Raw genomic sequence first — 17,758 nt, forward strand, 5'->3', positions numbered from 1 at the left:
AATCGCACTGGGTTCAACTGAGCTTACTTCTAAGTAAGTACAGGACTTATTCCGCATTCAACTTTATTCCCCACCCACCCCCAATAAATGTAAATAGGCGTACGCCCAGAGGGTTGTGTCCAATGTTAACATAAATGGGTCCAGTCTAGGTAGGACAAGCACTGGATACAAACCTTAGACATGAACAACACTGAAGACCAAACCTAACACGGGTTGTGGCTCAGTGGTAAAGCACCTGCTTTGCATGCAGACCTACCTGAGAGGAAGCACCTTTTGATGGGATCCAGACAGGGCCAGGCCAGATGGGAAATGTAGGCCCCATTTCAAACTGCTCATTAAGTATATTTTAATCAGTTCTAAATACATATGAACTAGAACGATTTATCAAAAAGGTAATGGCAAGCACTTTTATTCAAGATGTATATAAGACATCACTTCTTCACATTCAGAAATGCTTTACGTGCTTTTCTTTGGGCAAATTCATCAACAACAGAAAAATCAAGCAACTTTGCCCAGGGGGATTCGGAGCTGCCCCCCTCAAAACCTTAGGCCCATGCCAACTGCCCCGGCCCCCTCTCCCCAGCCCTGGATCCAGACGTTTTCATACTTAAGGGTAGAGCCACTGAAATCAATTAAGTGAATAATGGCTAATTTTAGCCCCATCGATTGCAACGGCTGTGTTTTCAGCATGACGACGTCTGGATCCAGCCATTTGAATGCACCGGCACTTACCTCCGGGTCTAGGCTCGCAGGAGACCAACGAGAGGCGCACCTGGCTCGATGAAAGTGGGGGAAAGTTCGCGCGTGTCCGAATTCCCACCCGCCCCTCCACACAGTCGCAATTTCCAGCCGCGCAGGCGCGGAGTGGCTGAAAGCAGCACGTGGCTATTCCAAGGGCGCAACTTGCGCTGCGTCGGGGACGTGCTTGAGTGTTTGCGCGGCCCGCCTTTAGGTTCCTGGGAAGCGCGCGGTTGCCGTGCCACGGTCTTTTCGAGGTCCTATTTGGCCGAGCGGGAGAACCAGGGCGGCACTTGCTAGGCGCGTCAGCGGATTTGGTTCTAGGGTAGAAGACGATCGTGTAGGTGGAAGAGAGAAGCAAAGCCGACGCTTCGCAAAGTGCAGGGAGTCCAGCTTTAGAGGGCCAGAACCTCCACGGGGCTTCTCTGCGCGGGAGGTTTGTAGGAGCAGGAGCGAAAACACGGGCCCGTGACTCTCCGCTTCCCTCTGAGGTTTTACGTTTGGGGTTAATTGCCATCTTTTGAGGCAGGTTATCTGGGGGCGCAGAGTTTTGCTAGAGGACAGAATTCCGTGATAATATTTACCACTTCGTTATCAGGTATATATATTGCATTTTACTTTTTTGAAGTAGGTCACATACTTGATCTCAAGTAATCCTTACCGCAGTCTTATAAAATAGGCTGGGATTATTATATCCATGGGACAAAGTTGTGGGAGGTTAAGGGCCTTAGTCAACTTTTAGAGAGTTCGTGGATGAGGTAAAATTGGAGGGGAGTCTTAGCAACTTACACTTTTAGCCACTGCTCTGAAATTAGGATCCCATTCCATGCAGCATTTGATCCAAATTTGCCATTTTTTTCCTGCTGTAAGATGTTACTGGTTTGTTTTATAAGCAGAAACTATGCAATGTCCAGCTTTATGCCGAGGCATCTTGCCCCTTTGAAAACAAGATGGCAACTATCTTGATATTTAGTAAAATCATTGGCTTTAAGTTGAAGTAAACTACCTGTGGTATTTAGGTCAGGGGTGGGCGAAAGGTCTACTGGTAGATTTCTGGGTGATTTGCAGGAGATCCATAAGGGTTTTTTTTACTCTCAAATATTTAAAAAGAGCAGGAACAAAAGGACTCTCTCTCTCCCTCTAACCCCAGTTATACTTTTGAAGAGAAAACAGTCTGGGGATTTTTGTGTGGAAGGACTGACCTCAGTTCTTCAGAAAAAAATCCTGGACTCAGAATTCTTTAATTTTAAGTTTGTTTGTTTTTTGCACCAGGCTCTGGTTGGTAGATCTTGGGTTATAGTAAAAAATAAAGTAGATCTCACAATCCTGAAGTCTGTTTTAGGCAGCATTTCTCCCCACTAAAAACAGGCCTTCACAGTGTTGGAAGATATGGGAGGAAGGTTTTCTTGAGTTTTGGTTGTTGTAGTTCAGTGTGCCTGTCATATGCAGTAATTTAAAAGCATTAAAAGAGAGCTGTGAACCACCCAGAGAGCTTCGGCTAGTGGGCGGTATAAAAATGTATTAAATAAACAGTTATAAAGCTGTTTTAAACTGAGTGAGACCGTTTAGTGCAGTATTCTGATGGGCAGCACCTCTATGGGTTTCAGGCAATGGGTCTTTCCCACCCCTGCAACCTGAGATCCTTTAAACTGGAGAAGCTGTGGACTGTAATATCATTTGCAGCAGGTATGGCGGAACTGTGGCTCTGTGGGTAAGCTTATTTTGGTAATCTTGCAGAAAGTTTGTGAAGCTGCAAAAGCCCTGCTCTCTCTTGTAACTGGTCAAGAGGGCAGGGCTATAACTGTTGTGATGAAGGCGAATTTCACCAAGTGCTGCATGCCTACAAATGACACCTGCTGAAATTCCCTTTTCAATGCAACTGTTAAAGATACAGGATCCGTGTCCTCCTTTCCATTTGGTCACCCTGTATCCCGCTGTTGCTGCAGGGTTGGTGGGAGGCTGAAAGAGCCTCCATTAACTTTCCTGAAATCATAGTGAGTTTGGTGCTGAAGTGTGCTGTCGGGGGCCACAGTAGTTGGGGTGGCTGTAGATCTCTGCTAAAACCTGGTTCTTCATTCTCAAACGAAGTTGCTGCTTTTTGGAGCAAAAGAGGTGTAGGTGAGGGGAGCTGACTCTGCTTTATGCCTACCGTTCACTTCCCTATAGCCTCTCCCCACCTCACAGTACTTTCTCCCAGCTGAGCGGATTGCTGGTATTGGTAGTCTGCTGAGGACAAACGCACCTTGAGGGAGGCTGGGAACATATTGCAACCATTGCCTGCCCACCTGTGGATTATTACTCTACCATTTGCCTGCTCCTAATCGCATATACATGGATGGGGTCAGAATTGCCAGTGATTAATCAGGAAAGAGATCTTGGGTCCAGGGTAGGTAGCAAAATCAAAGTGCTAAGTCAGGGCACAGCAGCTGTGAAAAGGCAAATGCAGTGCTAGGGGTGATTAGGAAAAGGATTGAAAATAAATGGGCAGGATTGTAATACCCTCATGTAAATCTGGGCTGCATCCACATTCGGAATACTGTGTGCAATTCTGGTTCTTGGATCTCAGAAACAATATTGTAGAGCTGGAAAAGGCAACCCAAATGATCAGGCACTTGGAGCGCTTTCTCTATGAGGAAAGGCCAAAGCATTTGTGGCTTTTTATTTTAGAACAGATGGGCAAAAAGTAGATCTCAACTTGGGACCAGGATACCTGAGAGAGCGCCTTCTCCCTTACCAACCTGCCCGGTCACTGAGGTCATCCGAGGGCCTGCTCCTGGTGGTTCCACCTAGATCCATCCTCCGATTGGAATTCACCAGGGGAAGAGCCTTCAGCGTGGTGGCGCCCCTCCTGTGGAATTCCCTGCCTCTGGAGGTCAGGCAGGCTCCAACCTTGTACTCCTTTCGGCGCCTCCTGAAAACATCTTTATTCCAAGAAGCCTTTCTTTAACATGCAGCCTTGGATTTCTGTGTTGTTGGTGTTTTTTTTTTATCTTCTTTTTAAGTTTTGTTTTAACTGTTTTATTCTGTTTTTATTTTCATTTTACCTTGTACACCGCTCCAATATTTTTCAGTGGGGAGCGGTATATAAATATTCTAAATAAATAAATAAATCTCTGGATCTTTTGGACATCAACTCCCAGTATTCTTGACAATTGGGCATGTTGTTAACGGCTTCTGGTAGTTGAAGTCCAAAACATCTGGAAAGATACATTCTGCTCACCCCTGGTTTAGAAGATAGTTGAATAGGGGACATGATGTGAGACTTCTAATATAATGCATAATGTGGAGAAAGTGGATAGAGATCTCTCTCTTTGGCAGGATCTACACTACTGCTTTAAAGCGCTTTATAACAGTTTTGACAACTGTTGGAACACACTCCATATACAGTTGTCAAAACTATTATAAAGTGCTTTAAAGCAGTAGTTAGATCTGGGCTTTGTCTCCTAGAAATGAAACTCACCATTTTTGGGGTGGAGAGGTAAGATAGAAATTAAATTATTAATAAATTTATTGACAGGACTGATAAAAGATAGTATGATGAAAGGTTGAAAGAACTGGATATGTTTAGCCTGGAGAAGAGTAAGGGAAGACATGAATATCTGAAAGGCTGTCATGCAGAAGAGGAAGTAGAGTTGGAATAAAACCAATGGTTGGAAGTTGCAGGAAAGCTGATTTTGGCAAGATATTAAAAGAAACAGCAGAATGCATTTATGGAAGGGATGGGCAGTCTTCAGGCATGTGTGATCTACTTTGTGTTTTGTTATGTCATGAAGACCCACCAACCAGAGGGAGGTACAAAATGTTGGCTCTGGGAATGGAACCATTTGTTTCTGTGTCTCTTAAGTCATATGTTGTGGTGGAGAACTTGCGGCTGTCTGGAGGTTGCTGGAGTTTCCCACCTCTGTGTTGGATTCAACAGCCTGACCTTCTCCAATGCAGAAAAAACCACAACCTTACGCTTGGGAACTGAAGCCAGTTTTATCAAGCTACATAGTTAGGCTGGTCTCTCTAATGAAGTTGCAAGATATTATCTAGGTAGAATCATATACACTGAATTTTGCATTAGCCCTGTAGTCAGAACTGCACAAAGATTTTTTTCTAACACCATGGTCAAAATTATAGGCATCTGATACTTTTCAGTAGCAGCAGTGCCCTTTCTTATCCTGAAAATGAAGTCTATAGCAGTGGTGTGTCAAAAAGACTTGTTCAACATGTAAACATATGAAAACATTTTTGCTCTTCTATTTTAGCTGGGAAAATGAGAAATTGCATGGGGGGTGGGGAAGCAAGTCTACCAAAGCAGTTGGTATTTCCAGCTTGCAAAGTAAACTGTATTGGGGGGCATAGGGCTGGGGGAATTTTAATGACATCTTAGAAACCTGCTAAAGCATTCCCGATTCCTTTGCTATTGGGGTAAAATACTTGTTGCTATGCAAAATGTGCTGATTGGATCCAGAACAAGTTGCACATATGTCTCATTGAAATCAATGTGAAAAGTTGGTCAAAACGGCTAAGTGAAGCCCCCTTGATTTCAATGGGAGCCAGGTTTAACCAACTTAGTCTGGACCTAATCCGATCAAACGTTTTGTAATTTTTTTAAAAAAAAAATCCAGGGTTTTACACTACATCCATTTCTTCACTGGGAATTGAACTTACTATAACTCCTCTACTATAATTACATTATTTTCTAATATTGGATGGAGTATAGGTTCAGACATTTTGTTTCCCACCCAATTTCAAAGAATGTGGACTTTCATCATCACCAAGCAATGACAATCAGGTGGAACTGCAAGCCCAACTCCAGCACATTTTTCTGCTGCTTAAAAAAAGCACACCTCACATTATAACACAAAATCAATGTAGGAATTTTACAAGGCAATCTGCATGTAGGAGATGAGGGCTACAATCTCATACATGCTTAACTGAGTGTCAAATAAGAATTGGGTTTTATTTTGTGGGCAATGAAGGGTTTGTATCTCTAGTGCTCTAATTAGAGATACAGACATTTTAATAGGATTGCAGTTTATTAAAATTATTCAGCTTCAAAAAACAAAACAACCCTAATGTAAACAAGGTTAAGAACGATTTTGATGATTGATCAAAGCTTTTAAGCCTGCAGAAGAGTATAGCATGGTAGATGTTTACAGGGCTTTTTTGTTTTATTTTATTTGATCAAAAGCAAAGTTTTTATTAAGCTGAGTTTTTATATTTATTTAAAATATTCTGTCTGAAAGCACAACTACAAGGTTGGTTGCTAATAAAAGAAAAAATAATATTTTTCTGAAAAGAATGAAAGCCACTAGTGTTGGGGGGGTGGGGGTGGGGAGATGATGATATAAAATGTGTACTGCCTTGTTCTTGGATCAGAGGTGGATAAACCTCTGGCCCTTGGCCTGATTTTGTGCGGCCCTTGGCATGATTTAAAAATTCCTCTGCAAGCATTTAGTTTGTGCCTCTAGCAAGAGCAAGCTGTTGGTCTCTCTCCTGACAAACATGGAAGGGGTGGTGAGGAGATTGAGTGAAAAGGGGGATGGCAGAAAGAGAGAGAGAAAAGGGGTGTTTGGCTTCACCCTTGACCATTGTGCAGCTCCCGATGGACTATTCCCAAAGGATTATGGCCTTTGAGAGAAAAGATTCCACTGCCATAGATGTTCCTGCCTGCTGGTCCAGCTCTCTAAATGTTCTGCAGTGGGGAAAATGCCGCCCATTCACTAGGATCAGATAGCACCTGATGCTTTTATCTCTTGAGGGTGAGGCATCCGGTTCACCCTCTGGTTCCTGGCTCTTCCCAGCAGCAGTGGAGACTGAGAAAAGTCATGGAAGGGCGAGAAGAGAGAAGATGATGGAGTAAAATATATACTCCGCAGTCCCAAATTATTACTAAGATGTGCTGTATCTCCTGTTTAATCAACAGCTTGGAACTCTCCATAGAACATCGGTGTTGTAAACCATTTTTCTGATGGATTGTTTGCACATCTTGGATTCTGCCAATATGGAGGAGGATTCAGCATATAATAATAATAAAGGTACATGTACTAAGAAAATACCGCTTTCTTGTCTTAATGCTGAAATCATGAGTTGACTTCTAATTTTTTCTCACCCATAGTTGAAAATGTAATTGGCTGCCACGTGGAAGATGCCGTAACATTCTGGGCACAGGTAAGGTCAAGATTGTGGTGGATGGTGGAAAGGTTTACCGAATCAAGTGGGATTGGGGTACATCATGGCCAGAGGGAGTGATTGTACTATCCAAAATAGAAATTCTTCACGATTAAACTTGGCAAAAGCCAGTCTTTTTCCCTAGTTTGATGAGCACACTTTCAATTTGTAGCACTTCGGTATTATTAGTGTGTTCTCCAACTACTCAGAGTAAGAAAGTATTTCATGTGCGCATTGACTTTGATCTCAACTTGTGTTGTTCAGAAAGTAAATAGACATAATGACATCTTGAAGATTGGCTGTGCCCTTGCTGAGATCTGTCCTCAAGCCAGCCCGGTTTTTGGCAATCCTGATCTTACCAAGGTAGGTGGTATGCCTAGTTCCTTTTGTGTTAATGTAAGAACATCTAGCACAGGGGTCGGCTGCATGGTGCTAATGGGTGCGCTGGTACCCTCCGAGACCCGAGTGTCCCTTCCACTCCCCATTGGAATGCAGGCCCTTCCTTCTCCCTGCAGCTGCCACAATGGCCTTTCCTCCCTCCACTGCAGGCCTTTCCTTCCTTCCCACCTTTCCTTCCCTACTGCTGGGGTTTTATTTTTATTTATTGTATTTATATCCCGCCTTTTTTCTTCCTTAAGGAACTCAAGGCGGGGTACATAATCCTCCACCTCTCCATTTTATCCTCACAGCAACAACCCTGTGAGGTAGGTTGGGCTGAGAGTCTGTGACTGGCCCAAAATCACCCAGTGGGTTTCCATGGCCGAGTGGGGACTAGAACCTGGATCTCCCGACTCCCAGTCCAACACTTCAGCCACTATGCCACACTGGTGTTACCTCAATTGTGCTTGTTGCAACCTTACCCTCCTCTTTGTCACCACTGCTTGATGCCTTCCCTTCTTTCCCCCCAGCACAGCCGCTGGGGCCTTTCTCCCCCACTCCTGCTTGGCCTTTCTTCTCTCCCCCTGCTGTGGCAGGAATTGGTGGTGGTGGGGAGGCAGGGAGTAGAAGAGGGTCATAAGTGGGGGAGGGGGAGAGGAGGAAGGAAAGAGGAGAGGAAGAAGTAAGTTCATCCTCTCACCCCAACAGCCATTTTTGGTGGTGCCTGCAGACATGTTTCAAAAAATAAAATATGCCCGCAGACCCAAAAGGTTGCCTATTTGATCTAGTAGGCTCCATTTGAATTCGCACTCAGCACCAATACTTATAGAAAGGTTCCGTTGAAATAAACATTTGTGCTTTTGAGTAGATGTGGTGTTCTTGCTGTATTAGAGGTCTGTCATGCATCTCAGTTTTCAATATGACAAGTACTGCATTGCCACACCTCACAAGGAGTTAAAATTTTACTATTTGGCATATTAATTTGCAGAGCGATCTTATGCATCTTTAATTTCATCAGAATGTTCATGCCTGATGGTTTCCTCCTATATGTTAAAAACATAAGAGCCATGCTGGATCAGAGAGAGTCCATCTAGTCCAGCATTCTGTTTACACAGTGGTCAGCCAGCTGCCTGTGGGAAACCCACAGGCCGGACACAAGTGCAATAGCATTATCAAGCCCATGTTCCCCAGAAACTGGTGTACATAGGCATACTGCCTCTGATTCTGGAGGTGGCATATATCCATCTGGATGAGTAGCCATTGATAGTCTTCTCCAGGAATTTGTCCAGTCCCCTTTTAAAGCCATCCAAATTGGTGGCCATTACTACATCTTGTGGAAGTGAATTCTGTAGTTTAACTATGCGCTGTGTGAGTGTTTCCTGTGTGAGCTCCCTAAGGAGGTTCACTTGGCACCTACATTATATGCTTTTAGACACCAGGTGAAGACCTTTTTATTCTCCCAGCATTTTAACAGTCTATAAATAAATTTTAACTTGGTGTTTTAAATTTGTCATTTTGCATTGCTGCTCTTTTTATCTGGTTGAGCTTTTTATATTGTGTTTTATATTGTGTTTTATATTATGGTTTTATACTGTTGTTTTATACTTTGAATTGTTTTAATTTTTGTGAACCACCCAGAGAGCTCCGGCTATTGGGCGGTATAGAAATGTAATAAATAAATAAATAATAAATAATACTTGTTGTGAATCTCAGACCAATCAGCTTCATGGGATGACCCTGGGTTTTAGTATTAGGGAGGGAGAAAAATGTTGCTGCCCAATTGTGAAGATTATTTTTGGAGGCTCTTTTCTGGGTGCTGCTGCCCACAGTGATGTGACGGGTGGCTACCAGGGAAAGAGCCTTCTCTGTAGTGGCCCCTGTCTCTTCCCAGGGAGATCCTCACTCGGCATTTGCACTGTATACGTTTAGAGCCAGGTTTAGACCTTCCTCTTCCAACAGGCATTTAATTTCTAACCTGCTGCAGTGAATATTAACTTTAATGCTGGCTCTTTAATATTTTAATATTTCCATTGTTGTATTTATTCGTTTTGATTGTTGGGTGTTGTATAAATTTAATAAATCAGTGTGGTAGTATACTTCCTTGGCTGAGATTTGATTAGAGCTCACTTTTCACCCAAATCTTTCCTCTGAGACTTTGGGTTCCACAATAGTTCGCGTTCAGTTTCTGCCCCACCTCCAGCAAGGTGTGTCAATAAACTACTTGTTTCTTGGTTTGTAGCAGGGTGTCTTTGTCAGTTGTCTAAGGGGAGTGGAGGAAAGGGTAACCACAGGGTAGGGACCAGGTCAAAAAGACGACAGATGTAGGATGCTTGCTTTGAACGTCTCCAAACTCTATCACAGGTCACCAGAAGAAGGCATGCAGCTATTTGCAAGCAACGAAGGCTCTGTATGCTCCCCATGTGAAAATGGCAACCCCCTAAGGGCAGAAATGTGTCTTCAATTGTCTGTCAGAAAAGTCTTCATACGAGTCATTTTGAGTGAAGAAAACCTTGTTTTAAACATTTGACTCATTTGAAGGGAGAAAATAATTCATCGGAATCTTTCTCTAAAAGATAGTTTCAGTATTTCCTGAAATGTAAACCACCCAGAGAGCTTTGGCTATGGGGCGGTATATAAATGTAATAAATAAATAAATAAATAAATGTCCAACTTTTTGGTGGAAAAAATGGGAGGAGGGGAGTCCTTGTGACGGCACAATATGTCCCCCCCACCCTGTGCTTTTTTTCTGGGCCTTCACATCTCTGCTTCCATTTTCAGGATTAGTTTGTTATGTGATTCGGAGGGCTGGTTGCTGTTCAAGAAAGCCCTCTTGGGCACACAAAACTACTCATGAGTTTCTTTGGGTCCCAGACTATGATATTAAGGGTGGAAAAGTAATGAATGATCCAACTATGGTGGTTGTTGGATTGCTTCTTCAGTAATTTTTTGGCAATCTTGGTTGATTCCCAACTTTTAGTAGTGATTTTTATTTTTGTTTTGTTATGATAGTTACATTTAGTGAGGGAGGGGGGAATGGGGTGTCAAATTCTCCTATGTAACGCAGGCAAATTCTGTTGGCAATATACATAACTAAATCCCTTAAGAACTACTTGCATAATTCCACATCAGTAGACATGTTTGAACACTAAAGGCTGCTTCAAAAGGCAGGTCCATGTCCATAGGTCGTCTGCCACCTGCGCACTGCTGTATAGCTCACTGAATTACAAACATCTGGGGGAAATGACTCAATGGATTATTGTGATTTTTAAAACAAAACAAAATGTGCAGACTTATGAAATGACCTGTTTTTGTTCACATCTGCAGATCTATGGAGGATGCTTTTCTGAAGATACATGTTGGTACAGATGTAAAGTGCTGAAGGTTATCAGTGATGAAAAGGCAAGGAACACCTTCTGAGAGAATAGCTACTCAGCTTGATTTTCTTTAATATCTTTGGAAATACAGCTTGTGTTTATGTATGAAAGCAATTCTGAGAAGTAAAGCAATTCTGCAAGTTGCCAAGCTTTTAAGTTCAAATCTTAGTTGATCGTGCTGATCCTGCCATTCATGTTGATGGTTTCAGATTTCTCTGGCCTTGTTTTAGCACTGCTTTTTAAAAACGGCTAACTTGGATTTGAATAAATATGATGCAAACTACTCAAATAACAACACAGAATTACCATTTCCCCCCACCCTCTGGGCTGTTTTCTTCTACTTGTAATGGGTAAATATGAACAGAGTTACTTCTTTTTTTAGTATATAATATTCTGTAAATGCTTGAGCCTCTTTTGTGCTGTTCACCCTGAATCAGATTCTTTATTACTCTTTTTCTTTATAATTAGGCTGCCATACTGTATACTTACCTGGGAGTAAGTCCCACTGAACTCAGTGGAGCTTACTTCTGAGTAGACATATATAGGATTGCACTGTTCTAAGTTATAACTTCAATAGACAATTGGCTTTTATTTTTGTTGTCGCAGTGCCAGGTATTATATATTGACTATGGAAACTCTGAGATTCTCTGTCGTTCAGAAATAGTTGAGATTCCGGCCGACTTGCAATTTCCCAGTGTGGCAAAAAAGTATAGACTATGGGGATTACAGATCCCAGCTAATCAAGATTTAAATCAGTTTGACCAGGTGAGCCAGACTTTTTACATCTTTCTGAATGTTTAGTGGTCAAGCAATTTCCATTGTTGGGGTCAATGTGGGCTTCTATAGAAGACACTTTTTTAAAAAATAAAACAAAAAACAGGAAACAAACCATATTGATTTCCTTTACTTGAAAGTTGCTAAATACCTCAGTTTCAGGGTTTTTTATGTTCTTCTAGAAATCTTGTAATAAACTGACATTTGCCTTTCATTGTAAAAATTAAGTTAATGTAGATAAGGTTATAACCTCTCTTTTTTTGATTGTAAAAATCATCATTTAGAAATAAGCGCGTAACTATGTGGGTTTCCTGCATTGGCAGGGAGGTGATGACCTTTGATGCCTCTCCCAGTTCCATACTTCTATACTTCCCTGTTTTATAAGACCTCTGTTTTGACCTCTTCCATGTTTCTAAACTTATTTTGCAGGGTAGGAAGTTTTTGAATAGCTTGATTTTTGAAAAAGAAATGAAGACAAAATACAAAGCCGAATCTCAGGACGGAACCATTGTGGTTCAGGCAGAGTGCAGCCTACTGGATATTGGGGAAGAAATGTGTAAGAAAGGTTTTGTGGAGAGATGCAAACCTCCCCTCAACAGTAGTGCCTGTGACACAAAAGCAGATTCCTCCATGTGCCAAACCTGGAATGGAAAACCTTCAGCACCCCTGTGGGGTATGAGAGGCAGTCCTTCGATGAACAATAGAGTAAAGGGGAGCTTTGGCGATCATGCGCCTCTGAATGGCAGGAGTGAGAATAATTCTTCAAACCATGTGCCGTTTATCAAGTAAGTCACAACAGGGAACTTTTCGAGAACTCTTTCTGAGGAGTGACTTGTGAAGGGTAAGTGACAGTTCAAAACATATTAACTCATGATTTGTCAGATCATGCACCCGGTGTGTGCTGCTGCTGCTTTGCATAGTCACCCTCCAGCTGGAGGTCATTTTGTGACATGTAATCCTGGACACTATAGGTTATTTGTGGGTTAAACAACCCACAGTTAGCCTAAGATCTAATTAGTGGGAAAACGCAAGAGGGCTACAAATGGAAGGCTAATATCTAGATCCCTTGTGACATTCCACCATATGGCAATTACACCATAAAAGCCTCATTTATTTATTATTTATTTAAAACATTTGTATCCCGCCCAATATCATTAAGATCTCAGGGCGGCGTACAGATAAAAGCATACCATATAAAACAATAAATATACACAGCTAAAAACAAGAGTCTCTTAAAGCTTCTGTTGATGATTTTGTCGTTATTTTTTGATAGGGAGAAAATGGTGACGTGTGACTTTAGAAGGGTGTCAAACATTAGCCTGGAAAAAATCAAACAGGACCAGAAAATGATAGAGGAGAACGAAAAGCTCAAAGAGGAGAAAGAGGCTGTCAAAGAGGAAAACCGGAAACTTCTCCATCAGCATGAAGAACTGGAATCAAAGGTTGAGGAACTTACTCACAATCTTGAGGTATGGTGCTGCATCTCAGAGGTATTGAACTGACATCTTTAAAGTAGAGAACTGGCATCTCCTATTTCTGATATGCAGTGACATACAGAAGATGTTTGTTTTTCTTTGGTCACTGGGAGAGGAAACACCTGGATAAAGAATGGTCTACATTCTTGAGGTTAGCCAGTTCTATTCCAGGTTTTCTTTTCCTTCCAACATGTAATGGTTACCATGTTGGATCACAGAATGCAAAGCGCCACAACTTCATGTTGAAAGAACCATAACTAAATAAAAGGTGATGCTCCATCTTTATACATATTTGTATATAGAGTAAATTAATGTGTTGTGTTCCAGTGGTTTGTGTAGTCTGAAAGCCCCTCCTGTCCTGTGGAACAGATGAGGAAGAACTAATTGGATTCAACACTCCTGTATCTGCTGACTTGCTATTGTTTCTCATTTGTTGGCAAAACATTGCTTTACATTTTTTATGATATATATTTGTATATTTTGTTGTTGTTAAAGATTTTGATTCTAGGTGCCAGTCCAGGCTTCGTTCAAAAAGAAATAAAGCTTAAAACAAGCAAGCAAGGTCTATATGCGTCCTCTTGCATGGTTGCCCTGCTGACTGCCTCCCAAACCTGTCAGTGACAAGTGGAAGAGAGCAGGTAATGTTGCCTGTAGTGCGCCAGCCACTTTTGTTTTTGATTAGCCACCTACGATTGGTTTATTCATAGGTTTTGAGTGAGATGTGTGAACCAGGAGTGCTGAATTGTTCAGGAGCTAAACAACCCAGTGGTTAAGCCAACAGCAAACCACGGGTTAACCGCTGGATTGTTTAGCTGCTATACAACCCAGACCTCCAGGTTCACACATCACGCTTGACAACATACGTCCTGGCCGATCATAGGTTGTTGATTAAAAGTGAAATTGGCTGGCACACTGCAGCAGGGCACTTGCTCTCTCCCGCGCTGGCACAACAATTCATTGGGCTATCATTAAGTGTGAACCAGGCTATAGTTAGAGTTAAAGAATTCTAAACTCAGAAATAATGGAGCTCATCGTTTTTCCATGCAAATAACAACTAGCTTTCTTCATTTCATCAGTATAGTTTTAGGATGGGGAGAGGGGTCATTTTGTTCCTACTGTTGTTAAACAATTGGGGGGCAGAAATCCTTAATAATCTAGCAGTAGGTCAAGATCTATATTTTCCCAACCCTGCACAAGGGGTAGGAAAGCTGCCTTCCAGGTCCTTGGGGCAATATGATGGAAGGTGGAGTTGCAATTGTGCCAGTTTCCCCATTTTCTAGATTGTTTCCCCTTACATAAGAACATAAGAGCCATGGCAGATCAGGTCAGAGGTCCATCTAGTCCAGCATTCGGTTCACACCATGGCCAACCAGCCTGTTGAGGGAAATACACAAGCAGGACATAAGCGTGATAGTACCTTTCTGCGCATGTTCCCCAAGAACTGGTATCCAGAGGCACATTGCTTCTGATACTGGAGGTAGCATAGAGCCATCATCACTAGTGGCCAATAATCGCTTTCTTCATACATTTTTCCAATCCTGTTATTCCATACAAGTGTATGAAGCGAAAATCTCTGTGTGTGAGCTACACCACACCACAGTTCAAAAGTGTTTTGTCCTAATTGAGGAAAACAATTTATGGAACAGCTACATCTGTTTTTCGCCTTTTGGTTAGAGGAGCTCACCTCTAAGGAGATCAGCGCTTCTGAACAGTTCTTGGATGAAAAGCTGGTTGTCTGGCCAATCCAGTGCCTGTAATTCCGAGCTCTTTAGAGGGCAATTATTCTTAAAGCCAAATCTCCTGCTGCCGCCATCTTTTCTTAATTCCATGTTTGCATATGGGTCTTCTTGTCGCTTTTTAGTTCTCCTTTGGCATTTTGCAGAAATTGTGAGGTGCTACTGGGCTAATACTTTCATTCTTCTCCAATGCAGAAAGAGAAGAAAGGTTACAAGGAATCCCTTGAGTATTTTGAAAGCGTTCTCTGTACCTATGTAGGAACTACAGTGAGAAGCTTGGCTGCCAAGTTCAAGAAGCTGAAACAGGCGAGGTAGATTGTGCATGTTTCTAAACTAAACTCCTTTTCCATCAGTGGGTTTCTAGTCTGGTGAGCCACATTGGAAGTTAAAGATAGTAAACCCCTGATCTAGGATTACTTGGAGAAGAATCTGTCTTTTAAAACAGTCTTAAAATTGGTCCTGTTAAATCATTAGCATAGCAACAGTTGCTTGTCAGAAATAGTCAGAGAACTCAGATTCTAATTGTATTATAGATATCCTTTTCCTCTGGGGGTTAGGGCTTGGAGAAAGCCTTGCTAGGTACCTCGAAGTGTTTTATTTTTAAAGACTCTACACATGGACTGAGTTCAGACATCATGATAATCTATGATGGGTTAAACAAGCCATCATGTCATGTTTTGGTAGTTTTTCAACCAACGATGGCTTATTTCACCAAAATAACCCACTCTGAAAACCCACTGTCTGCAGAGTGGGTTATTGAACCCATCATTGGTTAACATGTTGTGTGGTGGTCACAGTGAGTTATCCTGGTCACCTACAGAGTTGCTTGGAAAGAGCGGTCAAAACTGCTGCTACTGCTCTCCAGCCAGTTTGCATGTTTCTTTGATCTGCCTAGCAACCGATTGTGCTCACAGCCTGACCCCACCCTAGCCCTTCCCCTGGCAGTGCTCTCTGCAATCTCCCCAAGTGTCAACACTGTTGGGTGGCGGCAGCTGCACAGGGTCATTTTGCCTTGTGTGCATCCTTGCCAGGAGATGCTGTGTATGAAGTTTTGTCCTGCTCCTGCAAACTTCCATGGCATTATAGTTGCCATCTCCTTTTTTGGTGAAAAGGTGCTTTCGCTCGTGTGGCTTTGTCAGTGCGCAGGGTTTTCAATGTGCCTCTTGTGCATCCCTGCTAGGGGAGGCTGTGTATGAAGTTTGGTCCTGATCATGCAAACATCCAAGGGCTTATTTGTGCCGCCTCTTTTTGGTGCATCCAGGGTTTGCACTCTTTTGCGTGTAATCACGCAGGGTTTGGGTGGTGCATTGAATGCCTCTCGACTAGGGGAGTCTGTGTATGAAGTTTGGTCCTGATCCTGCAAGCTTCCAAGGGTTTATTTGTGACACTCCCTTTTTGGTGCACCTGGGTTTTTTGCTCCTTTGTGTGTAATTGCACAGGGTTTGGATGGTGTCTTGGGTGCCTCCTGAATAGGGGAGGCTGTGTATGAAGTTTGGTCCCAGTCCTGCATACTTCCAGGGCTTTAGAGCCACCCCCGCCGCAGTTGTCAGGGTGATGCTGGAAACGCTGATTAATCTCTCCTCTTCTTGGGATATTGTAAAAGGTTAAAACAGGCCTCTGCGGTGCTGTCAGGGGGTGAATCAGCACCACTACTGGGGTGAAAGGACTGCAACAGGACAGGGGGCGGGGGATGACTCAGATTATGCACAGTAGCTTAATAAGCTATGCACAGTAATTTATTTGACTGATCGTGTGGGGGATAACAGTAGCTTATTTTCAAAATAAGCTACAATGAGTAGATTATTAACCCATCATAGCTTAAAGTGATGTCCGAACGCAGCCACGCTGTGACAATGCCTGCCTTTTGAAGGTTGGCTGCAGGTTGGGACGTTGTCTGGGATTTTTCTTTTTTGGCAAAGAGGTAAGTTCAGAAGTATGAAGACATTTAGATAGATTAACTGTACATTGTGCAGCTCGCCTGGGAGAAAGGGATGACGCAGGATGCCAGGCGAGCCACACCTTCATTGGGTGCAGCATACAAGTAGCAAGGCAAAGCACGTATGCAAGGTTCCTGTTTCTGACAATCTGCGTGCTCTAAATTGAATGTCCCAGCTGGGCAGATGTTGGATGGCTGTTGAAAGCTCAAACCATAAGCCAAAAAAGGCAAAGGGGTGGAACAGAGGATGTAGTTTATTTAAAAAACAAAATGTGACGCGTTTCGGACCCACAGTCTCCTATGGGTACAAAATGGAATTGATACCTTGCGTTTATCGAATTATCCTGAAGGTCATCAGGTTGGAGAAGGAAGGCTGGCAGACTTTGGCGTCATTGCTACGGCCATAAATAATACGTTGGGTCACATTTAGGTTTTATACCAAAAATGCCAGTACTCTAATATGGCAGTCTGCACTATAGCAAACCTTTTGTGTTTCCTTCTATATTAGATAAAAGGATGTAAATTCAGACAGCTTGGCATAACAGGGTGGATGGCACAAGTCATTCCAGTGTTTATTTTGTAAAAAATAACAATTTTTCTTACAGTTTTTCCATACCATTTTTCCAGGTATAGATATACATCAAGAAATATAGGCATAAATATATACATCAAGAAATATAGGCATAAAACAATTTATGTGGCCTTTCAAACGTTTTTCTCTCGCTCTTCATTTTCACATATTTTTCACCAGGCAAGACAGTATGGGTGTCCGTTTTGGAGAAGACCTTTCGGAAGCTGTAAACGTGGTTATTGAAAGATGCCTTGCCGCTCCTCTAGCTTTGGAGAAGCTGGAGACGATTTGGATAGAGTATAACGCTTCTCAAGAGGAAATACGCTTATGCAAATATGTGGTGTGTGGAACATAATCTGTAACAGCCTAGTTTGTGGGCTTTGTTTTTGTTTATAGTTTTTTTTAAGCAATCTTTCCGGGGTTTAAGTTCAGATGTGCCACTTTTAATGTGTGATGAAATTCTGCTAGATCTGTAGCAGTGTGAGGGGTTTGCCCAGAAGAGAAAGGATTTTGTGGTCTGCTATTGCAAGACATCCTTGCATCTTCCCCCATTTCCCCCATTGTTTCTACATTACTGGCTAAAGAAAAAAGGACATCTGTAGCTTGGGGCCTCTAGG

General features: G+C 42.5%; 1 protein-coding gene across 1 annotated transcript in view; it reads left to right on the top strand.

Moving 5' to 3' along the window:
• The first annotated feature begins 780 nt into the window (after positions 1 to 780).
• The window catches only part of STK31 (serine/threonine kinase 31), a 55,150-nt gene continuing 38,172 nt past the window's right edge, over positions 781 to 17,758 (top strand). The window contains exons 1-9 of the mRNA XM_063147594.1: positions 781 to 931; positions 6,845 to 6,897; positions 7,162 to 7,260; positions 10,600 to 10,674; positions 11,256 to 11,414; positions 11,853 to 12,208; positions 12,697 to 12,892; positions 14,830 to 14,945; positions 17,322 to 17,481. Coding sequence (XP_063003664.1) covers positions 781 to 931; positions 6,845 to 6,897; positions 7,162 to 7,260; positions 10,600 to 10,674; positions 11,256 to 11,414; positions 11,853 to 12,208; positions 12,697 to 12,892; positions 14,830 to 14,945; positions 17,322 to 17,481 — 1,365 coding nt within the window. The remainder of the gene's footprint in view (positions 932 to 6,844; positions 6,898 to 7,161; positions 7,261 to 10,599; positions 10,675 to 11,255; positions 11,415 to 11,852; positions 12,209 to 12,696; positions 12,893 to 14,829; positions 14,946 to 17,321; positions 17,482 to 17,758) is intronic.

Source organism: Elgaria multicarinata, chromosome 1 (genome assembly GCF_023053635.1).
Source record: "Elgaria multicarinata webbii isolate HBS135686 ecotype San Diego chromosome 1, rElgMul1.1.pri, whole genome shotgun sequence".
NCBI classification, from domain to species: Eukaryota; Metazoa; Chordata; class Lepidosauria; order Squamata; family Anguidae; genus Elgaria; species Elgaria multicarinata.